Source organism: Condylostylus longicornis, unplaced genomic scaffold, assembly GCF_029603195.1.
Source record: "Condylostylus longicornis isolate FDR11 unplaced genomic scaffold, ASM2960319v2 ptg000135l, whole genome shotgun sequence".
NCBI lineage: Eukaryota > Metazoa > Arthropoda > Insecta > Diptera > Dolichopodidae > Condylostylus > Condylostylus longicornis.
This window is the reverse complement of record NW_026578103.1, coordinates 4,782,305-4,796,986: the sequence shown is the minus strand read 5'-3', so window position 1 is coordinate 4,796,986 and position 14,682 is coordinate 4,782,305. Positions and strand designations below refer to the sequence as shown.

Here is a 14,682-nt window from a genome sequence, read left to right as displayed (position 1 = left end):
TAAATTTTCTATTTCAAATATTTTTATTTTACTTTTGTAAATAAAAGAATTAAAAAAATTTAATAGAAAGCAAAATAACAACGCATATTATTGGAAGATTATTTCTTAAACCATAAATAGTTATTATTTAATAGCTAGAGAAATTGAAATAGAATTTCTTTTAATAAGTTGTTTAGTTCCATTACGTTAGTTTAAGCATTACAACATCACATTACATATATATGTATATATATGGCCTTGAACCTTATTGAGTACAATAATATAGAATTATTAATGTCTAATCAATAGTTAAATCTACAATAAAAGAAATTAAATAATATTTTATTTGAATAATAAACAATAAGTATTGAATTCTCTAATATATTATTAAAACAAAAAGGTCATTTGATTGTAAATAGAGTCATTTTGATGAAACTAATAGCTTCAAGTGATTGTTGTTTTAAGTATCATTATTTTAACGAGTGTGATTAGTTATTTGATTTAACAATGTTTACCTAACCGATTTTTATAGTTATTTAATAATATAATAATATTTATTATAAAATTTATAATAAGAGATAAAAAGAATAGACCCACTCACCTATCTTCCATTTTAGCTCGTCGTCCCAGTAATGCAAATGCTGCACTCTGTTTTTTAGTATCTTCCCAACATTGATGATCACCACCACCACAATCTAATAATTTTAATTTATTAGCGCGACTTTTTGAATAACCAAAACTTGCTGATAATCTTGCTAATATTCCACGGCTCCATGTATCAACTGCTTGTAAATAAATTAATAATATAAAAATTACAATGCCACAGAATATAACTTCTGGCCGTAATACATAAAGTCGACATAATTTCCATGTATATGCTAAAGGTGAATTTATTGATGAAACACCAACAGCAAATTTTGATAATAATTTCATTTGTGAAACAAAGGTTTGATATAAAACTTTATCTTCAAGCTCGTCTTCCATTTCCATTAAACCCGAATAATGGATTTAAGGATTTTTATTTCAAATATAATTTAAGTAGGTGTATTTTTTTTATTTTAATAATGTAGCTACAATACTTTTCTTTTTCTTTCACTTCTTGTGTTCAATATTTTTCTATAATATAAGTACATATACGTATAAATATTTTGTAAATTTTTAATTTAGATGAATTTGCCAACAATATTATAGTGAAATATCATTTGAAATATATACGTAAACAACAAGAGGTATGTCTATGATTCTAACAACTTTAATAGAAACTGTAAATTGGAATTATTCAAAAGTAAGGAACAGAAAAATAAATTCATTAAAATCCCAATAGTTCATTCTGGAATCTTCAGACATTTTCCTAGACATAAATCACGTGATGTAATTGTATGATTCTCGAAATTTGCTGTTGTTTTTAAAATTTTAACAATAACATTTCAAATGGCGCATCTTAAAAATAAGGAAAATTGAAATTTGGAAATTGAAACTTAAAGTCGTTTTTTTTAAATTTATACTTGTGCCTAAACGACACAACTGCATATTGATTGTTTGTGACTGCACAAAGAACGCATATTCCTATACCAGCTTTTGTTTTGCTCAAAATTGGGGTAGATGTAATAAAAGCATCTATAGGTATGAAAAATTTCAACCAATTTAAAAGTGGTTACATATATACAACGCTCTTTTCTTATTGAAAATTAATAATTTATATAGTATTAATTATTTATTTATGTGTAGGTACTTTGGTACCTAAGTATGTAAGTATGTAGATAGTAGTTTCGAGACACATATTAGCTGGGTTAAGTATGCATAATAGCTTCTGGATTATACAATGTATTTGGAATCACGTTTTGCTTAATCTCCATTTGCCATAATGAGTTTAATAATTACCTTTGAATATTAATTTTAAAATTGTATTTTAATAAACAATTAATCAGATTTTCAATTTTTTTAAAATTTTAGCGCAATCCACCATCAAATAACGTTGTTCTAATTAGAAAACAATTAAATTGATCTAAGGAAAACAAAATAAATTTCTACTATGTATGTGCGTCTGGCAAATTCAACTAAGAACAAATTTGTTTTTTTTTTTGTCTTCGTTGCTGCCTATATCTTTATTTAGTTTTAATAAAATTTAAAAATAAATTAAGTTGTATTTTTAAATCTTAGAAAAACAAAAAAAAATCAAATTTTCTTAAAATAAAAATTTTCATTATTTATTTGGTAGACGTCACACATATTATTTTTTATGTATAATTTAAATCCGGCTAATTTCCATTAATCTTAATAATTTCTTATATAAATTTGTAATTTATTTTCACTAATACAATATAATTATTCGATTTTTCTATGTTAAGTTTAAAACTTCATTTAATTAATTTTAATTCTATATATTTCCTAATTCCTTAAAATAAAAATCTAAATATAAATTTTTTTATTACATCTAAATAAAATTTTCCTTTCCTTCTTAACACAACAAAACCTCGACGAAGACTGTCTGTCATGTCATTTTCATATATTTTATTTTGTTGTTTTTGAAAATGTCTAAGTCAAATAAAAAGTCATATTAAACAAGTACTGCCATTTTCGCATTCGTTTTTATATGACATGACACATAGTTGCCATAAGAAATAAATTATTTTTCATATAATTTTAGTTGTGTATGGAAATAAAATATTTCTAGCATTATAATTATATACAATACCATACGTGAATATATGTAATGTCATTTGCAGAACGTATGCAGAAAACGTTTTAATTATTTTTATCGACGTGTATCGGAAGTAGAAACAATCTATTTTTTTTTATATTTACCAATTCGTCAATTTATTCGAAGTTCTTGGTGATCAAACAAAATGTACGCGGCATATGCATAGATTTCTATATGCATATTTAAATTGTGCGATATCGAATTTCAGATTAGTGTACGAATAGTATGTTTATATTTGTATATTTCATTGTTATAATATTTGGAAGTAAAAAAATCATTTTCATCGTTTTTGTGATTTTGAAAACATACTTTTATAACAATAAATGCACGTATAACAACACGCGGTAAAATTTCTGTAAGCCTATTTAGGATAATTTGAATAAACATTTTTATTTAAACACGTCGCGAAATATTTTCTAAAAGATTTTTTTTTTAAATTTTAATAAAATTATATTGTTAAAAGTTATAATCTACGTAAAGACATAAAAAGTTTTCTATAACCTAAAACATTAAGGTCTAAGAATTTATTTTGCATATGAAAACAAAAAAAATATCAACTCCTATCAACTGCTTTTTTATATAGGCTACTACACAAATTTTGTTATTGCATCGTGGCATGTGACAAGCACTATTCCAAATAATTTTTTTTTTATACCGTCTATTTCACTAATAATTTGTAAAATGGCGAGCTGGTCACTGTGTATCAATAAACTCAAAAAATAGAAATCTTGCAAATGGAAATCTTCTCCGTGTGTGGTCAAGATTAAAATGAACAAAAATTGGCGAGTGATTCTAGAAATCAATTGTGTGTGTACTGAAAATATTAATTACTATAATTATAGTAAAGTAAACCGTCAACGTGATGCTACTGAATGAAATATTGAACAACGTAAAATGATCTACTTAAAAAATTCACTTATGGATATACCTTGAAGACAGTGAAAATAAGTCTAGTCACCTTTTCATTGAAATTCAAAGAGATTTGCTCTACATACTTTTAATCGATTTCTGCATCTCTTTACGTGACATCTTGTTAGAAATTTTTTTATAATTTTATTTCATAATTTCTTTTTCCACAATTATATCGATAAAATAAAATCGATTTTAAATTTTGTTGTTCGGAGCAATAACGATTACGTTATTAGGGATTTAAGTTCTGTTTATAATGAAAACTTTGTCTTTTTATAATATTTTATTTTTAGTAAGTAAATTTACTAAATCTCAAGTTAGAAATATAATTTGAAATAACTAAAGTGTTTCTGAAATTCAAATTGAAATATTTTGAATTATTTAATTTAAATGCATAACCCGTTTAAAAAATTGACTGTTGTTAAATTGATCTAAATCACATAAGTATGAATGTATGCGTTTAAATTTCGTTTAATTATGTTGCTTTTTCTTTAGTAATTGTACACGAACGTAAGTTTTAAAGTGCTGCCCCAAGTGCCAATGATTTTCTTGTTTGCTTTTCTTTAAAGAATTTTTTAAGAATATATTTATTTTTTATTATTATACTCTAATCCTTCCGCTATTTTTTTTGATATGGTTATGAGATTCAAAATATTACATTTCTTTTAATATTTTTAGTGAGATTTAAAAGTTCTAAATCGATTGTCAATACCGCTTTAAATTTTCGTTTTTGATAATATAACATAAAAAGAAAATATTTTCTGCTGTTACTGCAAAAATATTTCAAAAGCAACATTTTTCGTTTTAATTCATTTATTTTCATTTTCTTTATTCCAAAAAGTGGGTCAAAATTAAAAACAAAAATAAAATCAAAAAAACTGTACTAGTGCTAAAATTAAAAAAATTGAGTCAGGACAACAAAATATTAAGATAACAAAAATTTTTCAGTTTATTAATCATTAAATATTTTAAATTTATAAATCATTTATTAATTTCATTAATATTAATCAGATATACAGTATATTTTATAGCCTCATGTTGTACGAAAATTTTGTTTATGTTAGACTGCAAGAAGTACATATCTACGTACTGCAATATACAATAAATTTTTTTATTTTAGAATATTTCTTTGAATTTGTACGAAAAAGAAAAATGAGGCGAGAAAACTTATAAGTATTCAAAAGTAAGTATGTCACAATATCGCAAATTTTCTTTTCAAAATTTATCTGGGTAGAAAACCTACACTTTGAGAATAATTTTTAAGAATACCTATTTTAAATTTCCACGGGTAATAAAAAAAAAGTAATTTCGAAAAAATTGTAATGTCTGTATTAAATATGTACCAACCAAGATACATAATTATACATAGATCTTTGGCATATTGAAATTGGCAAAATTATATAAACCTTATATAACGAAATCGTTTTTGATAATATTATATGTAAACATTCACATACATTATGTATTATTGTTTTCATATTGTAATTTCGTGTAATATATTGCAAATTTAATTTATAGTAATAAGAACATTTTGTTTAAAGAATTTAAAAAATTCTAATATAAAACTAAATGAAATTACGATTAACGTTGAACCATTTATTTGTCTCTATAATAATAATAAAAAGGACCATTTCAGTAAAAAATAGAAATATATTGCAATTTTTTGAATTAGCACAAGGGTTAATCGATCAAACAGCATTGAGAAAGCATACCAGCTTATTATAAATCTAAGAACAAAAATATTGAATAATATTTATTCAAAAAATACATACAAATATGCATTAAAACTTAAAAGGAAAAAAATCAAGCAGGACGATGCTTGTTTATAAAAGTTAATTCCAATTGATTTTTAAAATAAAAACAAATTTAAGGAACAAAAGCGCCCTCGAAAAAAAGAAAGGTAGAAAATGCCTTTTAGAGAAATGAAAAGTGGAAATTGTGAACTGTTCAATATTTAACAAGTAGAAATTATTTTTACAACACCACTAAACAGATTACATAATATAATTCCAAACATCATTAATTTTAAAAATTTATACAAAATATTAAGTAAATGTATAATAAACATTGTATAAGCGATTTTAAGTACATAGAGAAAATGCAATTTGGTACAAAATTTAAAAGAAATATGGAATGCGTATCGGAATAGAAGTCATTTTCGCACGAAATGCTACAGAAAAAGAAAAAAAAATCAGAAAATCTTCTGCCAACGTATTAATAATTCAATTTACCCTCAAATGCTTTACTTAAACTTGCATTAGTATTTAATTTGATAACAAATTTGTTAAATGCATATAAAATAATCATTTAAAAAAATACTTTTCTATATATTAATCAACTTCTGTACATAAATGCGTGCATTGAATAATATAGGGTGGTCCAGAAATTAATTATCTGTAACAGCTTTTAAGTTTTTAAAGCTAGAACAATATATTGTTCGCAAGTTTTCTCAGCTAAAAAACCTGTATAAAGGTAATTTCAATGTTTGACAAAGTGGTGATCGTCATGACATGAAGATTTAATATGACCAAGTTGTACAAGATTATGTAGCGAATGAAGTAAATAATCATGGTAATTAAGGCTTTTTGGAAAAATTTTCAGTTTTTGTAACAACAAAAAAGTTACTAACAGCATACTTATTGCTCTTCCTTTGACATCTTTAAAGTTAGTATGAGAAATTTTCAGACATAATTTGTTCAATCTATCATTTTATATGTTAAAGAAAATTAACTCTTCAAAGCACTACTCTTATACTACGAATTTGCCATTCTCACCGCGCGAACTATCAAAAAGAACTTAAAAGAATCACACTAAAAAGCCTTAACGCCAGTTCCGAACCACCCTTTATATAAAAAACAAAAAAGTACAAATACATTCATTCTTGGGTACATATAATATACACTTTATACGTATTAATGTATGTACATATGTATGTTATGTACGAAATTATTTTCCATTAGTTATTCTAAACAAATTTCCATAAATATTTGCTTAAAATTAAAGATTCCAAATGAAAATGGCTTCTAATGTTTTATATTTAAATATTTACGGAAATCTCATTCTAAAAATCAAAAAAGAAAAAACTACTTTAGAAATAACATTAAGAGTACAATATTGAAAATGTTTAATAATTTTGTTGAATTCAAATATTGAAATCATGTAAAATCTTATTTATACTTCTTTAATTTTTATTTATAATTTCATGCAAATGCTCAAGTCGGCTTATAACCATGTTGAGCTTTTTATTTCTATCATAATTCTATATTGTAAATGCGATATGAAAATGAAAATGCATTTAAATTTAAAGAAATAAATAAATAATGTTATTTAGGTAAACTTATTACGTTTTCAAAGAAGAACATTATAAAAAATGAAAACAAATAATCAAAAAAAAATTACTAAAAAAAGATTGCAAATATTCTTTAATTAAAAATATGAATAATTAATAATAGCAGGCTAAATTTAATAAATATTGTATGGATAAACTAATGTATTAATGTTTACTCAACCATTTCAAAGATCGATGAGCTAATATTATCTTATACATACTATGTAAAGAAATCTAAGCTAATGAAAATCATTTCTTTTCTTAAAGTTTTATAAAGAAAGATTTGAATATAAAAAAAATTATTTCTGAAAATTATGAACAAAAAAATGTTTTTTGAATAAAAATACATATGCATGTACATATAATATATATCTTTTATTTTTAATTTACATCAATTCAAAATAAATAATTCATTTTCTTTTTATCTTTTTTTATATATCTATGTATTGAATATGAATTTCTTATTAAACTTTTAACATATTATATTATTGTAAATAAATTAATCAATTAGATTATATTTTGCAAATAAATAATTAAGAGAACAATTCACTTGTTTCAAAAAATTAGTTATATTTCAACTGTGCGTTGTAAAATCAATTTCTATTCAAAGAAGAAAAGAAAATGTCATATGCTGAATAAATACGAAGTTATATTAATGAAATTAATTTAAATATATAATTAACTTTCTTTATTAGTAACAACTGACTATATATATTTGCAAGTAAACTAAACTATAGCTCAATTGAAAAGCACTTTAATTGACAAATTAAAAATGAACAAAAAAAATGTATGTATATATTTAACATTTCAATAAGATAACTTGATTGTATTTCTTTCAACTGCAACTTTCTGTGTGCTTAATCATATTAGATTGATAATTTGACTATAATACTTAATATATGTATGTGCACGTCTAATATTTCTACAATTTTTTTTAATTAAAATAATAACAAAAAAGCTTTTTTGTTGTTTTTCTTTCTTTTTTTTTTGTATTTAGTATTTTAGTAATAACATTATAAGATAAATCTTTTTAATTACATTTTTATTATTTTTTGGCATTAGAACCTATTGGTGACGGGTTCCTTTGGGGCGTAGACGGCCTGCTGGAGTTAATGCCGCTATATAAATATTTTGCTTTTTTCTCGGATGGTTTTAATATTTGGAAAGAACACATTAATGTCTCATCCACGCTCATCATACCGCCAGCATTATCGAATTCGCCACAATAATTTGGTGCGGAGAATAATGTTACTAATTGACGTTTAGCAAAAAATTCATAACCATCTTCAACAACTTGATGTGCTCTGCATATCAAATCTAAGTCATGTCGGTTTAAAAATTTTGATACAACATCAGATCCAAATGTAAAGCTTACACCACGATCGTTATCACCCCAACCTTGAATATCTTTATCGGGATCACTCCATAATAAATCACACAATAAACCTGTATCTGGAACATCTGTTGGTCTCATTAAACGACGAATTTGTTCCATACCTTGTAAGTCAGGTGAGAGCCCACCATGACAACAAAATATTTTTTCATCAATTATAGCAGCTATTGGCAAGCAGTTAAAACAATCTGTAAAAGTTTTCCATAATTTTACATTGTATCTCCGTTTACATTCGTCATAAAATCCGTAAATTCTATTAATACTAGCACATTCATGATTACCACGTAATAAAAAGAAATTTTCTGGATATTTTATTTTATATGCCAGCAATAAACATATTGTTTCTAATGATTGCTTTCCTCTATCAACATAATCTCCAAGAAATAAGTAATTGGCTGCTGGTGGAAACCCTCCATATTCAAATAATCTTAATAAATCTGTATATTGGCCGTGTATATCGCCACATATGATTAGTGGAGCTTCCAATTCTAATAAAATTGGCTGTTGCAAAAATATTTCTCTTGATTTTAGACATAGTCCACGTACTTCTGCTTCACTCATTTGTACTGGTTTTCCTTGACGGCATCCTCGCACTTCCAGAAGCCTATTAATTAAACTATCTACGTTCAGATCAAAGTCAGCCATATTGTCTTTATTGTATAAATGCTCTTAAATTTTGCATGAACTGCCCATAAATTTCCTTAATTTAAAAATAAACTGCAAATTGCAAAATTTAATCACAGTCTATTAAAAATTATTTTTTTAACTTTGATTTTTTTTTGTTTCACGTAAATTTACGTCAAATAATATTCTTTATAAATGCAGTCAAATACTTTTTTCTTTTTCTTAAATGGATTTTCTTCAGAAAAATTAAATATAGATCTTAAAAACATAAAAAGCTTTAATAATTTCGCATGTTCGTGTATATCCTAAATATATATACAAAAGGTTTCTGTGTCTATTAATAAATTTTTGCTTTATACATTTCCAATTGAAAAAATCAAAAATAAAAACTTCTAATTGTAAAACGCGAATAAAATTTCACTATAAATCCTCACAGTCCACTCACATGGAAAACTCAACAACGACTGTCATTTTCTATGTCAAAAAATTTATCTTTTGTCAAAAATTTCAACATTGAAATTTGAAAATTAGAGATGCGAACTACGAATGCGATGCCATCTGCTATTTGATACACATAATAGAGCAAAATTTTAAAAATAAAATGTTGCCGTTGCGTTTTCACCCATATTTTTGTCTTTACTTTAGAACGATTTTACGCACGATGCAAGTTTTACCAGAAATTGCAAACACAAAGTTATATTTTACTTCATGTTTATAGTTGCTACAATTTTAGTAGTTAAAGATTAAATAATGCTGACTATATATAATATTAATTACATATTGTTAGTTTAAAATTACATGAATTACAAAGTTAGAGAACTGAAAGAGAAACTAATTACTAATAGAAAAATATTAGTAAATTTATTAGCGAAAGAGAAAGTAAAATGTTTTCCATATTGGAAATTTCAGTTACTTTCATTATTAAAACATGAAAAGGTTAAAAGTTTGCATTAGATTGTTAGCTAGCTTATATGCGTAGTTTCTAAAAGGGTAAGTTATTTTTGAAATGTGAGTAAAATGCGATCATATATTTTTTGAACTTTGAACTTTGTTAGTGTCTAAAAATTACTTAAATTTCAGACTTCTACAACCTGCGGTTTAGATGAAAATGATATTAAAAATTTGAAAACAACGGATTTTAGATAGCGGTAAATTTTAACGGCGATTCAGTTTTTTTGATGTTTACAGCTTTTGCTCGTAGGTTGGTTTCTCTCAATAAGGTTTAACAAAAATTCATACTAATGTCATGCTTAAAAAAGCAGAAAAGTTTTTTCAAATTTACTCAAAATGACTCATTAGCACAATGTTGGGTTTTTAAAACTAATAGGCATTAAATAAAATATTGAATAGAAATTATGGAAAACTATAGGATAAGGTATGTTTCTCTTGCTAGCCTTTTTTATCATATGAGACAAAAATACATGAAATAACATATACAAACAAACTTTATTTTTAATGACCAGATATGAAACAATTAAAACACCTATTCTTGAAATGTGAATAAATAAAATGAATTATAATTAAAAATATATTCGACCTTTAGTATTTTTTTTTTTCGAGTATTGTCCGTGTGGCTCATTCAAAACTCCTCATTATTAGGCTTTTGTTCTTTGTTTTGCGTAATCTAAAGCATTTAGCAATATCTTTTTTTCGAGAATACGATAATGTAGTAGCATTGATTTTATGTGTCCCAACTTTATTTGTCCCTTTTTGAAATTTGCGAACGTAATTTCGTCAGCTTCGAGTGTAGTCGGAAAAACTCTTAGTAGGATTTCTAAACGATTTTGCAAAAATTGCCAAGTTTTACTTTCGAGACTAGTTTCTAAAGCACAGTCAATATGCAATAAGTCAGTAGTTCGCTCGGAGTTTACCCAATGATCAAGTTGGTCTTTGTTCATATGAAAAACTCGCACGAATCCTAAAAGATGGGGGGAAATATATTTTGGAGCTGGCAAAACTTTAAGTTCGCAATTGTTTGCAATGTCAAGTTTATCCAGAAGTTTAGTTTTCTCTTTATAAAGCTCGTCGTGATTACCCAAGCCTAGCCTAATAGAAACACTGTCTGCGGAATTGTCAGGATAAATAAAACCGTTATGAATCAAAAGATCTGCATTTGACCGGTTTCCATAATATATAAAAATTTGTTCTCCAACATTAAAATCAAAAAGTGCATTACTTTCTAGACGTTCATGATCTAAGTTGTAAGATGATGTTACCTCTCCGTCTCTATGATTTGCCATATCCCAAAGTGGAATTAAAGCAGGTATAACTGCATTAGCACTATTTTCATCAATGTTTTTCCCACTGAACTCTGGTATAAAATTTTGCCTTGTCATCACAGTTGAAACTGCCCACCTATACATTTCATATGAAAATTTTTCTTTCAAGATTTCAGCTTCTTTAGAAGTCTGGACGCACTTATATATAAATGCATATTGCCTTGCTATACTTTTACATTGATTTAATGCGTTTGAAAAACAATTTGAACCTTTCAATTCCTGCATTTCACTATAATTGAAATACATTACTGTTGAATATTGCTCTGGTAAAATATCAATGAAAGGCTTCCAAAAACTGTTCTCATCAAGTTTTTCCAATAATAAAATAAATGCCAATTTTACATTTGCCATTGTGTCAAAGAAAGGTATATCAGTTCCAATTTTATTTGATGGCACAGTTAACTCAGACATCATTATTTTTCTTGGAACTGTTATCAAAGTTTCTCCCTTTTTAATTTCAGCTGTTGCTTCCAAGCCTAATTCATATCCAGGAAATTCTGATATTTTGACTTTATCAAATAATGCTCCATTCTCTTTTGCCCATTTAATGAAATTTTCAATTTTATTCGTTCGTAGTTTATTAGAGTTAGAAGAATTTTTGAGTTTTACACTGTTTTCAATGGCAATTACTCGATCTAAAAGACTTTGTAATTCATTATATTGATTCCACATCTCAGTTGGGTTATTCGCTTGCTTGAAGCCAAGTTTTAAAAGTGATTCTACTAATGAATTTAGTTCATTTCGCTTCTGTGGTGACAATTTTTTGGCGTTTTCAGTTTTAGCAGCGTTATTTTGTTTTTTCTGATTTTTTCTACCCATTTTCTTTAAATTCCTCCTTTTAACAGCAATCCAGGAAATTCTTGTTTACTAAAAAATTTTACTTACTTATAAAGGAATAAATTAATATTTTCTTTTAATAGTTTCTCATTATTTGTTTATATAATTACAAACTTTGTTTTTGTTTTGATTTTTGCTTCCTCAAAAAAAAAAACTCTGTCAAAGTCTTATTATGTTGTTTTTTTTTTATTTATGGAATCTTCCTTCACGTGGGTTGATGTATATAGTGGAATTTATTGCGGTGTGCGCGTCCTCCAAAATAAAATGAGCAAATATTTCTTATACCGTATTATATTTCATCATCATCTAAAGAATTATTGAATTAAACGTATGAAACTAATCGAAATTTATTTCACTTAAAATAATCTAAAAGTTCTTGGAAAGAAATTTTTTATACCTGCAATGTGATTTTTTTTAGTATTCTCTAAAAATAAAAAAAATAAATAAAAATATATTTTTTTCACTACCACACTATACGGAGAAAAGAAGGAGACTGTCATTGTTTTGTCATTTTTCTTTTGTCATAAATAATTTCATTTCGTAATGTCAAATAATAGGAAAATACATATTATTCTAGATTTTAGTTGTTTGTATGGTATGTAGAATGGAGAAATCTAGTACTTTTGTTGATATACAACTGTAGTAAATATACTGTATTGATTGAAGTTCATTAATAACAAAATGTTTTATTTGGTTTTTCTAAAATTTGTTTCATATCATTTATTGAAGTTTACTTTGAATTTTTTTTTAAATTAAATCTATAATTATTAAAAAATTGAATGTACTATTTATGTAGAAGATGTTTTATTTTTTTAGATTTGGTCAATATGTAATCTTAACTTTATTTTAAACTTACTGTAAGTTATTGTATGATAATTTATAATTACGTACGTATATGTATAAGAAGAGTTTAAGATATGTTGTATATGGTGTGCACATACAAATATCTATTCAACATATAATAAAAAGATGTAAGAAAATGAAAAATTATATTAAGAAATCCATGAAAATATTAGAAATTTTACTTAATAATGTTGCAAATATACACTAATTGTAATAAACCTCTGTCAAAGCAAAGAAAATCTAGGGAGTATTACAGAAAATTTTTGTTAACATGATGAAGTGAAATAACAACTTGAAATTAAAAGAAAACAAGCAAAATCTACAAAACAAATTTTTATTTGGGATATTTAAAAATAAATGAAAATGTTAAATTAATCACAAAAAGTATTTTATTGTCATATTGTTGGCTTTAATTAATTTTTGATTGCATGTATTTTTAAATTATTTACATAGGTGCTTGTTTTATATACATATGTATATGTATATTATAAGAATATAAAAATAAAATAATTCTGAAATTAGTTTTTATGAGCATGTGAAAATTTTGTAGGCTCTAATAAAAAAAAACTCTGTACTTTCGTCATATATTTTTGCTACCCAATTTTATAACCTACAAATTTAATTAAACATTAAGTAGAAAAGTTTTGTAAATTTCTTGCAAGTTTATTCACATGAAAAAGCTATTATTAACATAAGGAAACAAAAAAATAAATTCAATATAAAAATTTAATAATCATTTAGATATATTTACATATATCAAATGCTTTTATAAAATTTTCAATCTAAAGAAAGTTATATTTTATAACAAAATTAAATATAGTTAAATTAACTTAGAAAAAGAGCGAAAATTTTGCAATCCAAAGCAAGCATATGTAGGTATTTTAATTTTTTTCATTATACCCATACGAATATTCGAATTGTAAATTATAAATTTACCACTCCGTTTGTAACGCTATGTAAAAATAGACTTTTGCGATATAGACACAAATAGTTTTTGATCGGCGTTTTATTCTGAGTTGATTAATTTATGTCTATTCGCCTATTGTCTGTCTGTTCGTTATAGCAATAACTCGAAAACCCATTAAGCTAAGTTAACCTAATTTTCATTAATTAAAAAAGAGGTGTTGCCGCAAAAACCCTATTAATTTGGTTCAGGCAAAGCAGTGCTCCGATTAGCTGCCATAGAACTGTAAAAATAATTAATGATGTTGTATTAAGAATTGTAAAGCTAATAATATTAAACTTTCTCATAAATTATTATAGTAACCAGAGCTACTAAAAGTTGGTTGTGTTGGTATAAGTTCTTGTGATAACTACCGCACAACTTGTTATTATTACGATTTTTAAACTATAATAAATAATTTTCATTTAATGTTATAAGAAAGTTTTAACATCAATCCTACAGTTAGAAATTTTATTCTAATAAAACATTAGAAATTTTATTTAATATTGACTATTTATTTAACTCTTAAAATCAAATATTAATTTTTACACAAAAGTTTCAATGACAAAATAGCATTTAAATATAGATATGTATATATGTACGTAAGTATTAAACAAAATCATAGCAATTTATAGATATTAATTTTATTCATTTCTTAATTATAATTTGATATTTTCTACTTTCTTCACTATTTATTCATATTTCTTTAATTACCGATTTTATATTCTATATTTCAGAAATGTAGTTATATGGTCCCTATACATATGGCCATGTAATAGAATGTGTGTATGTAATATAAATACATGTATACTATTCATATTTCGTTATGTAATATTTTGCTATGTA

The 14,682-nt window shown here is 24.9% G+C and overlaps 3 protein-coding genes across 11 annotated transcripts in view; all 3 read right to left on the bottom strand.

Annotated features, from left to right (window-relative positions):
* The window catches only part of LOC129615464 (protein phosphatase 1L), a 55,352-nt gene that overhangs the window by 30,248 nt on the left and 10,422 nt on the right, over window positions 1-14,682 (bottom strand). The window contains exons 1-2 of one of the 3 annotated variants that reach the window (XM_055530684.1): window positions 2,412-2,462; window positions 581-1,095 (exon numbers count right to left, since the gene is read on the bottom strand). In XM_055530684.1, coding sequence (XP_055386659.1) covers window positions 581-969 — 389 coding nt within the window. In that variant the 5' untranslated portion in view covers window positions 970-1,095; window positions 2,412-2,462. Of the gene's footprint in view, window positions 1-580; window positions 1,096-2,206; window positions 2,352-2,411; window positions 2,463-14,682 lie in introns of those variants that run through there. The other 2 variants (XM_055530685.1, XM_055530686.1) reach the window with 2 other exon arrangements.
* On the bottom strand, window positions 7,474-9,608 carry LOC129615467 (serine/threonine-protein phosphatase beta isoform). The gene has a single exon (XM_055530695.1). It carries the CDS (start codon window positions 8,953-8,955, stop codon window positions 7,963-7,965), a length of 993 nt encoding a protein of 330 aa, XP_055386670.1. The 5' UTR covers window positions 8,956-9,608; the 3' UTR covers window positions 7,474-7,962.
* Window positions 10,362-12,556, bottom strand: LOC129615465 (actin-histidine N-methyltransferase). 7 transcript variants are annotated; one of them, XM_055530690.1, is made up of 3 exons: window positions 12,448-12,556; window positions 12,161-12,356; window positions 10,362-12,097 (listed from the first exon to the last, which is right to left on the bottom strand). In XM_055530690.1, exon 3 carries the CDS (start codon window positions 12,030-12,032, stop codon window positions 10,530-10,532), a length of 1,503 nt encoding a protein of 500 aa, XP_055386665.1. In that variant the 5' UTR covers window positions 12,033-12,097; window positions 12,161-12,356; window positions 12,448-12,556; the 3' UTR covers window positions 10,362-10,529. The 7 variants fall into 7 exon arrangements, with proteins under 7 accessions (XP_055386665.1, XP_055386667.1, XP_055386669.1 ...); XM_055530692.1 differs by having other exon boundaries at window positions 10,362-12,093; XM_055530694.1 differs by having other exon boundaries at window positions 10,362-12,080.